The sequence below is a fragment of the Myotis nattereri genome, assembly GCF_964212035.1.
Source record: "Myotis nattereri genome assembly, chromosome: 11".
Taxonomy (NCBI): Eukaryota; Metazoa; Chordata; class Mammalia; order Chiroptera; family Vespertilionidae; genus Myotis; species Myotis nattereri.
Window position 1 is genome coordinate 29733898 of NC_138086.1, and position 13304 is coordinate 29747201.

Sequence of the window (13304 nt, forward strand, 5' to 3'; positions counted from 1 at the left end):
TGGGGGAGGCGAGAGCACCCGGCTGGGGACCAGGCCTGCGCTCCAGCCCCCAGAGGCGGCAGGAAGTGTGCTGGCCTGGAGGTGGCAGGCGGCTGGCGGCCTCCTCTCCTCTGTCGTTTCCACACCGGGAAGGAGTCAGCCACTGGCAAGGCCAGCGTTCCTGCAACACAGCGGGACCTCTGGCCCCACAAATGGCAGAGCAGCCATACAGGTAGAACGGGGGTGTAGGGGGGTGGGGGGAGGGGGGCTGCAAGGGGTGGGGAGTCATCCTGCTCTGTCCAAATACAGTCATCTAAAACATCACGCCCACCAGGTCCACCCCCACCATCCACCCCACATCTCAACATCCGGGGGCTCTCCGGCCTTGCCAGCTCCCTGACACCCCTCTGCCAGCAAACAGCCATAGACAGACAACAGGTACTAAAATTAGATTAAATTAAAATTTAAAAACAAAAAGAGGAAAGACCAGAGTAAAATGTTTCAATAGCACAAAAGTGCCGAGATGCTCCGACTCGCCCGCCAGCTGCTTGGAGGACCGTGGACGGAAACCCTCGCGCTCTGGTTCCGTAAGGCACTAGGAGGGAATGATGTCAAGTCAGGAGGGAGCCTGGCCGCCCAGGACGCACAGGCGCTCGCGCTCACGCCTGGGCCACCACATTGGCTACATGCCTGTGCCTGTCACTGGTGTGCAGTTCCACTGAGGATAGTCCATTGGTATCACGGGAGTTGAACACAAAGAGAAACGGGTGCAGAATGCTACATCCCACCGTGTGTCGGCAACACCCGCCAGCCCTGCTCTGCGACTAGGGATTGATTCAAAGAGAAAATAAATCTTCAGAAAGAAAAAGCTAAAGTTTGGAACAAACATTATGAATGACATTTGAGGAGTAACTTTCTTAGGGATTTATCCAGAGAGCTCGGGAAGAGAACACGTGCCCTCGGGGGAGGGCTTCCTGGGCCTGGCCACCCCCTTCCCCCCAAGGGGCCTGAACAGCCCAACCCCCCACATCAGGCCACAGCAGCCTGACCTCTAGGGCTGTTGACCCTTTAGAGTTCTGGAAAAATCCCTAATTCTCATGTTCAACCATGAAAAACCTATTGGATTTCCATATCAGGTGTCCCTGACAGCAAATTCTTAAATGTCACTTGCTGCCATATGAAAATAACCTCTGAAAAGTTCATAAAGTTCTTCAGAAACTGGCCCCCCTTCCGGAATCTTCCATCGCTCTCTCTTCTCCTTTCCAGTTTGGTGCAGAATGGGTTCATGAGCTGTGTTTTTGTTACCGACGTTTTCTTTTTTTTCTTTTTCTTTTTAAAATAAAAAGCATAGATCCCCTCCTGAATCCCTTCTTTTTAAAAATGTTCTCTTCTCTGCTCAGTCCTCCCACTTCCTAGTTCAAGTGTCAGCAGTGTCCCCGCCCCGCCCCTTGTACTGCTGCTGTGCAGCGTCTTCAGTGCCAGACGCCCAGCTCCGCCCTCGCCCGTGCCCCCTCCCAGTGTCTATATGTACGGGTACTGGTTGACCTTGGCGGGGCTCAGTGGGTATCCAGTGTAGACGGTGGAGGCTGGAGAGGCGCTGATGTAGGTCTGGTGGGCAAACTGGGCTGGATACTGACTCGGGTGGATGGTGGGCGAGGGCAGGACCCGGGGGCCCATGCTCACGGGGACCTGGTGGACGATGCTGGCCGGGTAGGCAGTGTGCTGCACGGTGTGGCGTGCCGAGCCTTGGGAGGCCACCAGGTGGGCCACGGTGCCGGTGGAGCCCAGGGCCGCGGGCGCCGTGTAGGTGTAGAGGTGGGGCTGGGTGGGGAGGTGGGCAGCGGCGGCGGCAGCCAGGTGGGGGTGCACAGTGCCGTGGCTGGGGCTGTTGTGCGGGAAGGAGTACGGAGCCTGGGCCATCGTGGGAGTGATGTAGGCCTGCTGCCGGCGGTGGCTCCCGGTGCGGTCTGCAGTGATGTGCTGCTGAGCCTGGACAAGGAGAAGCACCAGGAGAGGGCTGCACTGGGGGCTGGACACACGGGAGAGGAGGAGGGGGAAGTGAGGAGGGGGAGGAGGGAGAGGGAGGGAGGAGGAGGAGGAGAGAAAGAGGTGGGGAGGAGGGACAAGGGGAGGGGAAGTGAGAATGGAGAGGAGGGAAGGAGAGAGAGAGGGGAGAGAAGAGAGATGAGAAGGGGGAAGAGGGGGGAGAGAAGGGAGGAGAGAAGGAGGAGAGGAGAAGGGGAGGGGAGGGAGAGTAGGCCACAGCAGTGGGAGTGACAGAAGGCACCTCTGGAGGGTGCTGGGCAGTAAATTAGCCGGGACTGAGAAAGGAGGCCGTGCCCAGTGTCCCCCAGGCTGGCTGACACACAGACAAAGCCACTGCCGTTACAGGTCACAGATCTCCCTGTGAGATCTTGTTCTCTAAAACGCAGGCCCTCTCAGACCTCTGCTGCCTGCCGTTGTAGCAGACACATGTGCCAGCCCTCTCTTACCGGGGCATTCTCAGTCCTGGTGACAGATGCGGCCTCAGTTCACGGCCCAGGCACAGCACAGCGCACGGGGCTTCCTGAGCACAAGCCCCTTTGTCTCACCTCGTGGCTCCTCAGGAAACAGGCCTGGGTCTGCTCTGCACCGAGCTGGCCCTTTATGCACAGGCTGGCTCTGCCCTCCGAAGCTCTGCTTTATTTATGTCCCACCTTCCCCAAACCTCGGCCGCGTGGCCCGGGCTCGGGGCGTGGCCTCCTCCGCGGCACGCAGCGGTGCTCCCTGTGCTGGGTGACACTGGCGAGCTGTGGGCCATCCTAACAAGCGCTGGCACATGCCACTCGGAGCCACATGACACTACACAGGTCGCCCTGCTTCCGGCCAGCTCTCCCTGAACCAGTGGCACCAGCTTCCCCAAGGGTGACCCTCGGAGGGAAGCAAACACCAGTGGCCGGTCAGGGCACCTCCCGCCCCCACTGGAGGGGCAGTGAGAAGCGCCGGGCTTACCTGGCTGAGGTTGAGCGGCTGCTGCTGCTGGAAATGTGGCCCCGGCCGCTGCTGCCGGAAGGCGACGGCTCCCGACGAGCTCCCTGAAGAGTGGCCGCTGGTGGAGGTCACGTTGCTGGAGGACTTGGACTTGTAGGAGGACGAGTGGTGACTGGTGTTGACTGTGTCGGGAGGAGAAACAGGTCACAGGTCAGTCCCGGGTCCTCGGGTCCCCCTCTCGGGCCAACGGGGGTCTTCCAGGAAGGGACCGTTTCCGATCTGGCCATCACAAACCAGTCTCACTGCCCCAGGCCCGGGTGAGACCGGCCCAGGTCCCAGGAGTTGTGGCTCTGGCCCCACCTCGGACCTAGTTGCTGAATTTTCCCTGAGCCTCGCATCCCTCCAACACAGCGGTTCTCAACCTGTGGGCCGCGACCCCTTTGGGGGTCGAATGACCCTTTCACAGGGGTCGCCTAAGACCATCGGAAAACACATATATAATTACATATTGTTTTTGTGATTGATCACTATGCTTTAATTATGTTCAATTTGTAACAATGAAATGGGGGGTCACCACAACATGAGGAACTGTATTAAAGGGTCGCGGCTTTAGGAAGGTTGAGAACCGCTGCTCCAACATGTTCTCACAGAGTTCGCCCTGTTGCGTTCCAAAGAACCTAACTAGCCCGAGGGACCGGAGAGGAACCCCGCGGTGGAGAACACAGGAGGGACGACGAGCTGTGAGAGATGGACTGTCACCCACACAGCCTGTGTCCTGGGTCAGCGGCTGGGGATCCGGGGGTGGCTGCCACCAGCGTGCGCCTTGGCTGGTGTGGGCCAGCTGCTTTCCTGGCTTCCCCAGCCCAGGAGGTTCTGCAGCCAAGGGCACTGAGTACTGAGAACGAGGGCAGGCACCAGGATGAGGTCCTGCCTGCCTCTCGCCTGCCACCGGGAAGACTGCGCAGCAGGTCCTCAGCGGAACAGGAGTCTCTATAAGAGACGACACCACGGGGCGTCTGGAGGCAGCGGCACTGGTTGCTTTAGAACCAGCAGCTCACCGAGAAGGACCTTCCATTTTTCTCAGGTTTGTTGGACATATTCTTGAAATTCTCAGCTATTCAGGCAACCGTTTCTGTTTTTCAGACGTGACACGTCCTTGGGGAATGCAGTGGGGAGTGCTCAGGGGCTGCCGATGGACATGGCTAGTGTAGCTCCACAGGCATCATGCGGGCCCCGCAGAGCTGGCCTCTGGCGGCAGGACCCTGCTGAGCTACGCTGGCGAGGCTGGCCCTCGGCTTCCTAACCTGTCTGTGCGAGGGGGCTGCACTGGGTGGTCTTAGAGTTTCAGTAACTTTCGCCACCACGTTCCCTCCCAGAGCGGCGCCGGCACCACGGCCGACAAAGCTCAGAGTTGGGATATTCGACCTGGACATCTGGCTGCCCTCCTAGGCACCATCCACCTTGTGTTAAAAGGGCTAGGGAGCCCTAGCTGGTTCTGCTCCGTGGTTAGGCATCGGCCTGTAGAACGAAAGGTCCCGGATTTGATTCCCTTCAAGGGCAAGCACCGCGGTTGCAGGCTCCATCCCCAGGCCCAGTCAGGGTGTGTGCGGGAGGCAACCAGACAATGCCTCTCACATCGATGGTCTCTCTCTCTCTCTCTCTCTCTCTCTCTCTCTCTCTCTCTGTCTCTTCCCCTCCCTTCCACTCCCTCTAAAAATCAATGGAAAATATCCTTGGGTGAGGATTAACAAAAAACAAAAACATAAAAAAAGGGCAAGAGAAATTTAGCATTGGCTACTTGAGAAAAAATCAATTCCTACATAATCTGCATAAGGTCTATCTTGAGCCAACTCTTAGACACATTATGTTTTTTTGTTGTTGCTAATCCTCACCAGAGGATATTTTCCCATAGATCCTTAGAGAGAGTAGAAGGCAGGGAGGGAGAAGGGGAGGGAAGGAGAGAAACAAAGAGACAAGAAACATTGATTGGTTGCCTCCCAAAAGTACCCCAACGGGGCCGGGGATCAACCCCAACTACCCAGGTACATGTTCTTGACCAGGAATTGAGCCGCAACCCTCAGGGCACAGGCCGGTGTTCTAACCACTGAGCACACTGGCCAGGGCCATTATCATGTGTTTTTTTTTAAACTACTTTTTTATTTTTTAAAAAATATATTTTTATTGATTTCAGAGCGGAAGGGAGAGGGAGAGAGGGATAGAAAAATCAATGATGAGAGAGAATCATCGATCAGCTGCCTCCTGCATACCCCGTACCAGGGTTAGAGCCTGCAACCCAGGTATGTGCTGTGACCGGGAATCGAACTGCGACCTCCTGGTTCATAGGTCAACACTCAATCACTGAGCCACACCAGCTGGGCGATCGCGTATGTTTAAGAATCATTACTGTTATAGAATCCCCAGAGTTGTCTGGGAATACAAGTGTCCTTGATTTACAAACCTCAGTGTCTCACCCTGTAGGTCTACTGCCCCCTATCTCATATCCCTGGGGTCAGTTTTCAAATTCAAAATTTCCGATTTTAGGAAGGTAATTTGGTACATAGTCAATATATTAGGTCACCCCCAGAGGAGCCTCGACACCACCCTCCCGCCAAACACATGAATATTTCTGCCACAAAACACAGGGACACTTCCCAAAGCAGCACACATACGACTATGACACAAATGAACAGCCTCTGGCTGGGCCAGGCCAGGTTTTTACTGCCAACTGAGTTTGCTGTGAGCTTAAAATCTGGTTGTTTGGATTTTGGATTGCTGACGAGGGAGAACTATTTCCTTCCCTGCTGGCTCCATGAAAGGCCAATCTTTCTTCAGGATTTCAACTCCAATCCCAAGAATGTGTGTTAATTGAGCAGAAGCGCCCTCACCAAGCCACGCGCATTAGGCTGCAAACTTTAACCTGGGATGTGCAGGGCTTCCTGCGGACTTGTGGGGGGCAAGTAAAGAGTTAAGGAGACAATTTCCAGATTCTCAACTTTTAAGTGTTTCTTTTCCTAAAGATCTTCCCAGCACTGGGTTCCTTTTCCCAGGTTCTCTCTCTCACACGTCTCCCATTTTATTATTTTTTAAAAATATATATTTTTATTGATTTCAGAGAGGAAGGGAGAGGGAGAGAGAAACATCAATGATAAGAGAGAATTATTGATCAGCTGCCTCCTGCATGCCCCCTGCTGGGGACTGAGCCCGCAACCTGACCGGAATCGAACCATGACTTCCTGGTTCATAGGTCGATGCTCAACCACTGAGCCACACCGGCGGGGCACACTTCTCCCATTTTACAGGAGAAAGACTCCTTCACTCTCCTGGATGTTAGCATGGTGCACTGGCTCTCGTGTGAGAAACCTTAGGAGCGCCCAAACGGGATAATTCCGGAATGGAGATCTCTTGGGGGACAGTTCCTGAGAGCAAAGCCAAACAAACATGGCGGCTGTCTGCGTTTATTTTACTCAGGCTTAAAATCTGGTTTTCAGAGCTTTCTCTCTGCCAACTCCTTACTCCACCCGTCTACTCCCGAGATGAAATCCAGCCACGCGATCACGGTCCAGGGAAGAGTTTCCTACAGAGGGGAAGGCAGCTTGGCCGCCTGGGGTGACAGCCGGGCAGCATCTCCATGGATTAAATGAGTCCAAGCTGCAGCCTCGAGGTGTTGACAAAGGCATTTAAAGAACTTAAGTTATGATCAACACACAACACGGCAGAAATAACACCCGTGGCAAATACTTAAACTGGTGATGTGTGATGGATACAGCTGTAAACAATCTGATGGCGTCTGAGCAGCAAAGTATGAGGACCCTGCCTCCTGGGTGAGCTGTTTGCCTATAGGTTCCTGTGGTCATGGCAAGAGGGTGCTGCTACCGGCCGAGGCCCTCACTGAAATACTCATCTGGGTACTAATTACAGAATTAAAAAATGAAAATGCTGCTTATACAACGTGATGTTTAGCAGAATCCTCCCTTAGTGACTGAGCAAAATCTGCAGTAACCCGGCCCTTGTCAGCCCTCACGCAACAAAACTGCTAGCAGCAGAGCGCAAGGCCTTCTCCAGCGAGGTCACCTGCCCGGGCCCTGAGTTACCTGGCACCAGGCTGTCACATTCCACCAGCACGTCGCTGGCCTGGGTCTTCAGGGGGGGCACGATGATGGTCCGGGGGTTCCCAGTGCAGTGGCTCTCCAGGCTCCCCTTGGTGTCGAAGGCGTTGGTGTTGTGCCCGGTGCGGTGCTGCACGGAGTAGGGGCTGGTGTTGCTGGAGGAGTCGGAGTACGGAGAGTCGTGGACCGTGACACAGCTGATGACGTTTTTCCTCTGCTTAGAGACAGTGCTGGAAAGGGACAGGGCAAATCAGAACCGGGAGGTGAGACACCAGCCAGCAGGTCAGGCCGGCGGCCGTGTGAAGAGCCCCCCTTGGTGCCGGGGCAGCGGATGGGACTGCTGCTGCATGGCCCTCGCGGGGAGGTAGGGCACACGAGTGTCACCTGTCACATGAAGACCTGAGAGAGGGCCGGAGCTGGGCCCACAGGCGCTTCTGGAAGGTGGGAGTGAGAAGCTTCGAGAGGGCCTGGGCTCTCCCTGGCACGGCAACACCCCTGAGCCACGAGAAAGGGACGTCTGAGCAAGCAAAGCCCAGAACCCCAGAACCCCAGAACCCCAGGCCTGTGTGGGAGAACGCTCCTGCCGGGAAGGGAGAGTACAGCGAGGCTCGGGGCCTGGAGATGCAGTGAACTTAGGCAGGCGGGACGGGAACACCCAGGAGCAGCCAGGACGCAGAGACGGGTGGGAGAAAGGGAGTTTCGGGGGGCTGATCCCACACACGGTTCAGACGTGCTGAGAAAGCCATCGGAGCTGACTTCACACCATGGGCAACCTCTCTGCTGGGAGAGTGCTGCGGGGATGGCTGTGGTGCCCGCACCCAGGACCTCTGAGAGTCCCCTTCTCGGGGAGCCTGGCCCTCGGGTCGGGGAGGGGACAGCACTGTGTCCAGGTGAGGTCAGAGGGGCTCCACCGGGGGGATGCCTAGTGGGGAGCTGCTCTGGACCCTGCTCTTCATCCTGAAACTCAACACGCCGACAGGAGGAACTGGCAATGGATGGCTCTCGGCCGGCACTTTTTCTGAGATATTTATGTTTGTGTGGTTACTCTGGGAACCAGTTCTTCCTGCCTCCAAACTCAGTGAGAGGCTGGTGGGATGATGCATATAAAATTTGCTGTTTATTGTGAAGATTTCAAAAATGGGTTTTCATCTATTTTTATATATTGATCATCTATTTTTGAGAAATATCCGTTGCCTAAGTAAGATGGTCAGTTTCCAACGGATTTGCTAAGAGAAGCTGGTATTTATAGAGGCCTGATGGGGACAGACAATCACGGACGTCTTGGCCAAGGTCACAGGCCAGCCACAGGCCAGCCCCTTTCCAAGGTCGCTCTCTGCCTCCTAAGGGCAGCAGAGAAGTGGGCCAACTCTGGAGGCCCAGGCAGCCTGGCAGAAGGGAGGGGCTGGGCAGTGACTGCGTGTGACCTGCGTGGCCCCTGCTCTGGACACTATGACCTCTGGGCCCGATGATTCCTCTAGGGGCTGCACACTGTCCTGGTTCAGGGAAGCAGGCTCCCTCCCCAGCTGTGTCCGGGTGAGAACGGGGCCCTGCAGCCAGATGTCTAACACCAGCACTTGCTGGGGGGGTGGCCTCAGGCAGCTTTTCAACCTCTGAGTGCTTTAGGGTAAAGGGTAGAAGTTTTAAAGCAACCAGTTGAAGAGCAGAGTGGCTGTCACAAAGCCTCCCACCATGAACTGTCAAATGGGTGGTACCGATGATAACCATCAAGAACTCAAGAGAAGGTGAGGAATGAACATAGCTCTTCACATTAATTTTGATAAAATGGATACATTTTAATTAATAAAGATCTACCCCTCCCACTCATAACAGTTTAAATGCAAAAAATCCATATGCTTGTTCCTCAAAAAATTAAAGAGTGACCATGTGACCAGCAATTCCACTCTCAGGCACATACACAAAGGAACTCAAAGAGATACTTGAATGCCAATGTTCATAGTAGCATTATTCCTAATGGCTGAGAGGAGAAAATATACAATCTAAAGGTGGAAATAACCCGTGCCCATCAAAAGATGAGTAAACAAAATGTGGTATGTAACGGAATATGTTCAGCCAGAAAAGTGAATAAAGTTCTGATACACGCTACAGTATGGATTAACCTTGAAATATTGTGCTAAGTGGAATGAGCCAGACATAGAAGGGCAGATGCTGTATTATTCCACTTACATGAGTACCTAGAATAAGCAAATTCATAGACAGATAGAGGTGACCAGGGGCTGGGGGAGGGAGGAACAGGAGTTGCCGCTTAATGGGTACAGAGTGTGCCTGGGGTCATGGAAAAGTTCTGGAAATAGACAGTGGTTGTGGCTGCACACACTGTGAATGTATTTAATGTCACTGAAGTGTATGCTTAAACATAAACGGCAAATTTTTTTTTATCACAATTAAAAAAATTAATGTAAAATTCCCAAACCACTGAATTATATACTTTAAGTGAGTGATTTGTATGGCATGCGAACTATATCTCCATTTTTAAAAAGTCTATATGCTTATTCAGAAACAAAAAAGGGTGGGTATGGCACTGAGATCGGGCCCAAGAATCAGAAAGTGGGGCAGCAGGAAAGATCCCCGAACCTCTGAAGTCGGGAGCAGGAGTCATGAGCAGTGGACATTGTGGAAGCTGTGGCATCAGGAGGAGGGAACCCGGAAAGAGGGCGAGCTGCTTCAAAAAGACCAAGACCAGGGAGACCTGCACTGGTTTTCTGTGGTGGGTGGGGCTGGGCAAAGGGAAACCCACCAGTCTGTGAGTGTCTGTTGTGTAGAAATATGCTATTAAAGGGAACCCCACCCCACCCCACCCCACACCGAATCAAGGTGCTCCCAGCTCCTGGGGGATGCTGGGAGGCGGCGCTGCCCTGCCTTTGCTCTCAGCTCCATCAGAGCCAGTTCTGCGTGACGGGTTCTGCTGAAAGTGTGTCTGGGGTGGTGGCCCCACATGAAGACAGGGCTGGCTCCCAGCTGTGTCCCGAGAGTGGTGTCTAGTTCCGGCTCTGCTGCCCACTGTTGTGACCTTGGACAGTGGCCTGGATGTTGGTGTGACCTTGGACATATTTCAAAGTCTTCACTCACATCTAGAAATTGTGGAGAAGTTTCAGCTCAATATGAGTAAGAATTTTCTGACAACTGAACTGTCTGAACATACACTTCATGCATCAGTGAGCGTGCTGTCACTCGGGATGGCGTTCTGCAAGTCTAGAACACCTGGCAGCTTGGTCCAGGTGACCTGTGAGAAGCTAGGGCCATGTCCTTGTGGAAACCCAACAGGTGTGAACCTTCCCACCAGAGAGGCTGAAGAATCTGGCTGTCCGTGTCTCGATTCCTATCCAGGAGTGTGGGATAAAACCTCTCTAAGCTTCATGCGTCCCCTCCCTTTTACGGGAGCTGGGAGGCCCCTCTGCCTAATGAGCAAATAAGTGCAATACAGTCTAAGGGTAATTCCTTACTTTCCTGGATCTACATGAGACAGGTTTGGAAGAGGTGAATTAATTTTATACTTTTTCATTTTATTTTTTGTTAGTCCCTACTTGAGGATATTTTTTTCATTGCTTCTCAGAGAGAGTGAAAGAAAGGGAGGGGAAGAAAGAGAGAGAGAGAGAGAGAGAGAGAGAGAGAGAGAGAGAAACACAGACAGACAGACAGACAGACAGACATTGATGTGAGACAGACACATCAACTGGTTGCCTCCAGCATTCGCCCCAACTGGAGGGTGGGGGTAAGGAGTGAACCCACAACCCAGGTATGTGCCCTTGACCGGGAATCGAACCTACAACCCTTTGGTGCACAGCTGTAGCTCTAACCACTTAGCAACACCAGTCAGTCCTGATAGCTGTTTTTAATCTCTCCTATTGTTAGAAATATCTGTGCTGTACCTGATTATACTATGCAGATTAGAGAACAAATGGGAAGCTACTAAATGAGTCATCTTAAAAATGAGCATGCATTATTACTATGGATTCTTTAGGCGTGTATGCACTGATTCTACTGGGATTCATTCCAGTATAATGTCTAATTATTACTGATCGCTAATCAATCCCATTATGAATTGGTTAATGGAAGAGAGAGAGAGGGAGGGAGGGAGACAGAAAGAGTAGAATGAAAAATATTTGCTTAATGGCCTTAATAGAACATCATTTCTGAATAAAAGAACAAAGCCACCAGAGTTCACAATTGCATTGTGTTGTCATGGCAATAGATGATTTTCATCATTTTAAAATGATGAAAAGAAATAAGGAGATAAGCAGTAAAGAAACCAGCCCCAGTGGAGAAAACACTGCGGCAAGGTCAGATACAACCCTGCGAGCCCTGCCTGCAGGGCCCTGCCTGGAATGCATTCCTGATTTCTAGTTGCCAGTCCCGGTCAATCCCATCCTTCAAGACCAGGGTCAAAACTCATCTCCACCAATAAACCTTCCATACTTACTTCACTCCTCTGACTCCACAGTCAATGCTCCATGTGAAAAACACTCCTCTTCTATCACGATGACACTGATTACAAAGTCTAGGTAACATTTACTGGGGGCACAACGACTGTTCAAAGTGCTTCCCATGTGTTGTCTCCTCTAACGCTCACAGCGAGAAAGAATATTCCAACTCTAGTTTTAAGAACCATGAACTTCAGATGTGGAGAGCTTAGGTCACTTGCTTGTTCAAGGTCACATGGCTAGTTAGGGACAGAGTCAGATTTGAACCAAGAGCCAGCATTCTCTGTTTTTTTGGTGACAGAGCATGGTCTTAACTTTATTTATTTTTTAAGTTTTATTGTGATAAGAATATTTAACACGAGACCTACCCTCCTAATAAAATCTAAGTATTGTTGACTATTGTGCAATGTTGTGCAGATCTCTAGACTGGATTCATCTTGCTCAGATACAACTTATGCCCATTGATTACCAAGTCCCCATTTCCCTACCGACAGCCCCTGGCCACCAAGAGTCGACTCCTTGATTCTATGAATTTGACTATTTTTATGTGTCCAGAGTCTGTGTCAACTCAAATCTCATTCTTCAGAAATGACATTCTAGTCTCGTCAATTGTCAGGGTTTTAAGTGGCTTCTGCTTTTTCCCAGTTGTGGCGAAGGGCTGGGTCAGGCTGTTGGGCCCGTCTTGTGCCGAAAGCTATGTGTGGCCAGGCTGCTCCAGGCCGGGGGCCAGGCTGGGGCTGGGAAGAGCCTTTCTCTTTGTAAAGGAACCACCTGAGCCCCTCAGGCTGGGGGCTGAGGGGCATGAGGCTCTGGGGAGAACGGAGTACTGACTCAACTCAGGGCTCTATCAGAAAGGAAACTGAGGGAGTCCTGGAGTAGGCAGGTGGGGAGTGAAGCACGGTGCCTGGCACCCCTGACACCAAGGCCCTCTGGCCCCTGGGGTGATGCGAGGACCGGAAGTGCTCCGTTACATTCCTGAGACACACTGAACAGCAGGCTGAGCCATTAAACAGAAAAGACGACACTCAGACATACACCAGCCCTCCATGAAACAGCAAAGCACTGAGAACTATAGCGAGAATGCTTCAATCACCCTATCTGTGATGACTAATTAGTGGCATTATATCCAATCAGAAATTAATGATTCAGGCCTATAGGCGGATGTTAAGCTTCGTATCCAGCTGTGGAATGAGTGCTGACTGGCAGTGCTGGGCTTGGGAGAAGGCCTCCCTTCCCTGGCCCTCAGTCCTCATGTGAGGAGCCAGCAGGTTGGGGTCATGAAGCTTGGGATCTATATGATCCTGAGGCCAGTGGGGTGCAGAGAGCCAGGGGACCGACTGTGCCAGAGGGGCAGGAAAAGAGGCTCTGGCGCCAGGGCTAATAGTCGTGCAAGTACTGTATTAAATATTTCTTCCCTCTTCCTGAGAGCGCATGGAGAGTGAAATGAGTTCCCACTACTTGGAATAAACAGCAATGCTCTCTGGGTAAGAGCCAACTGGCAGTTTGAAAGATTGGGTTAATCAGACACAGGGAAATTTCTGATTAATTGGACAATTATTTCGAATTCTGAGAGAGCCAAGGTGATATTGGAGAAATATTTCGACCAACGGGAAATAAATTCAATAGCCTGAGGCAGACAGAGCTTTGTAAGCTTACAGGAGTTGAAATACACTGGCATTCTGTGTCTAGGGCCCATAACTATTTTTTAATTCTCAAGGGATTCCGAATTATTTTGGCTTTAAACAGTTATGGAAAGTCTGTTAGTCCCCTGAAATCACGTCAGGGCTCTAGGGCGGGGCGAAACCACAAT

General features: G+C 52.3%; 1 protein-coding gene across 2 annotated transcripts in view; it reads right to left on the reverse strand.

The window, feature by feature from the left end:
* Positions 1-889: 889 nt before the first annotated feature.
* Positions 890-13304, reverse strand: part of HIPK2 (homeodomain interacting protein kinase 2) — a 166638-nt gene continuing 154223 nt past the window's right edge. For both annotated transcript variants that reach the window (XM_081102468.1, XM_081102467.1), the window contains exons 13-15: positions 7041-7285; positions 2971-3131; positions 890-1968 (exon numbers count right to left, since the gene is read on the reverse strand). In XM_081102468.1, coding sequence (XP_080958594.1) covers positions 1501-1968; positions 2971-3131; positions 7041-7285 — 874 coding nt within the window. In that variant the 3' untranslated portion in view covers positions 890-1500. The remainder of the gene's footprint in view (positions 1969-2970; positions 3132-7040; positions 7286-13304) is intronic.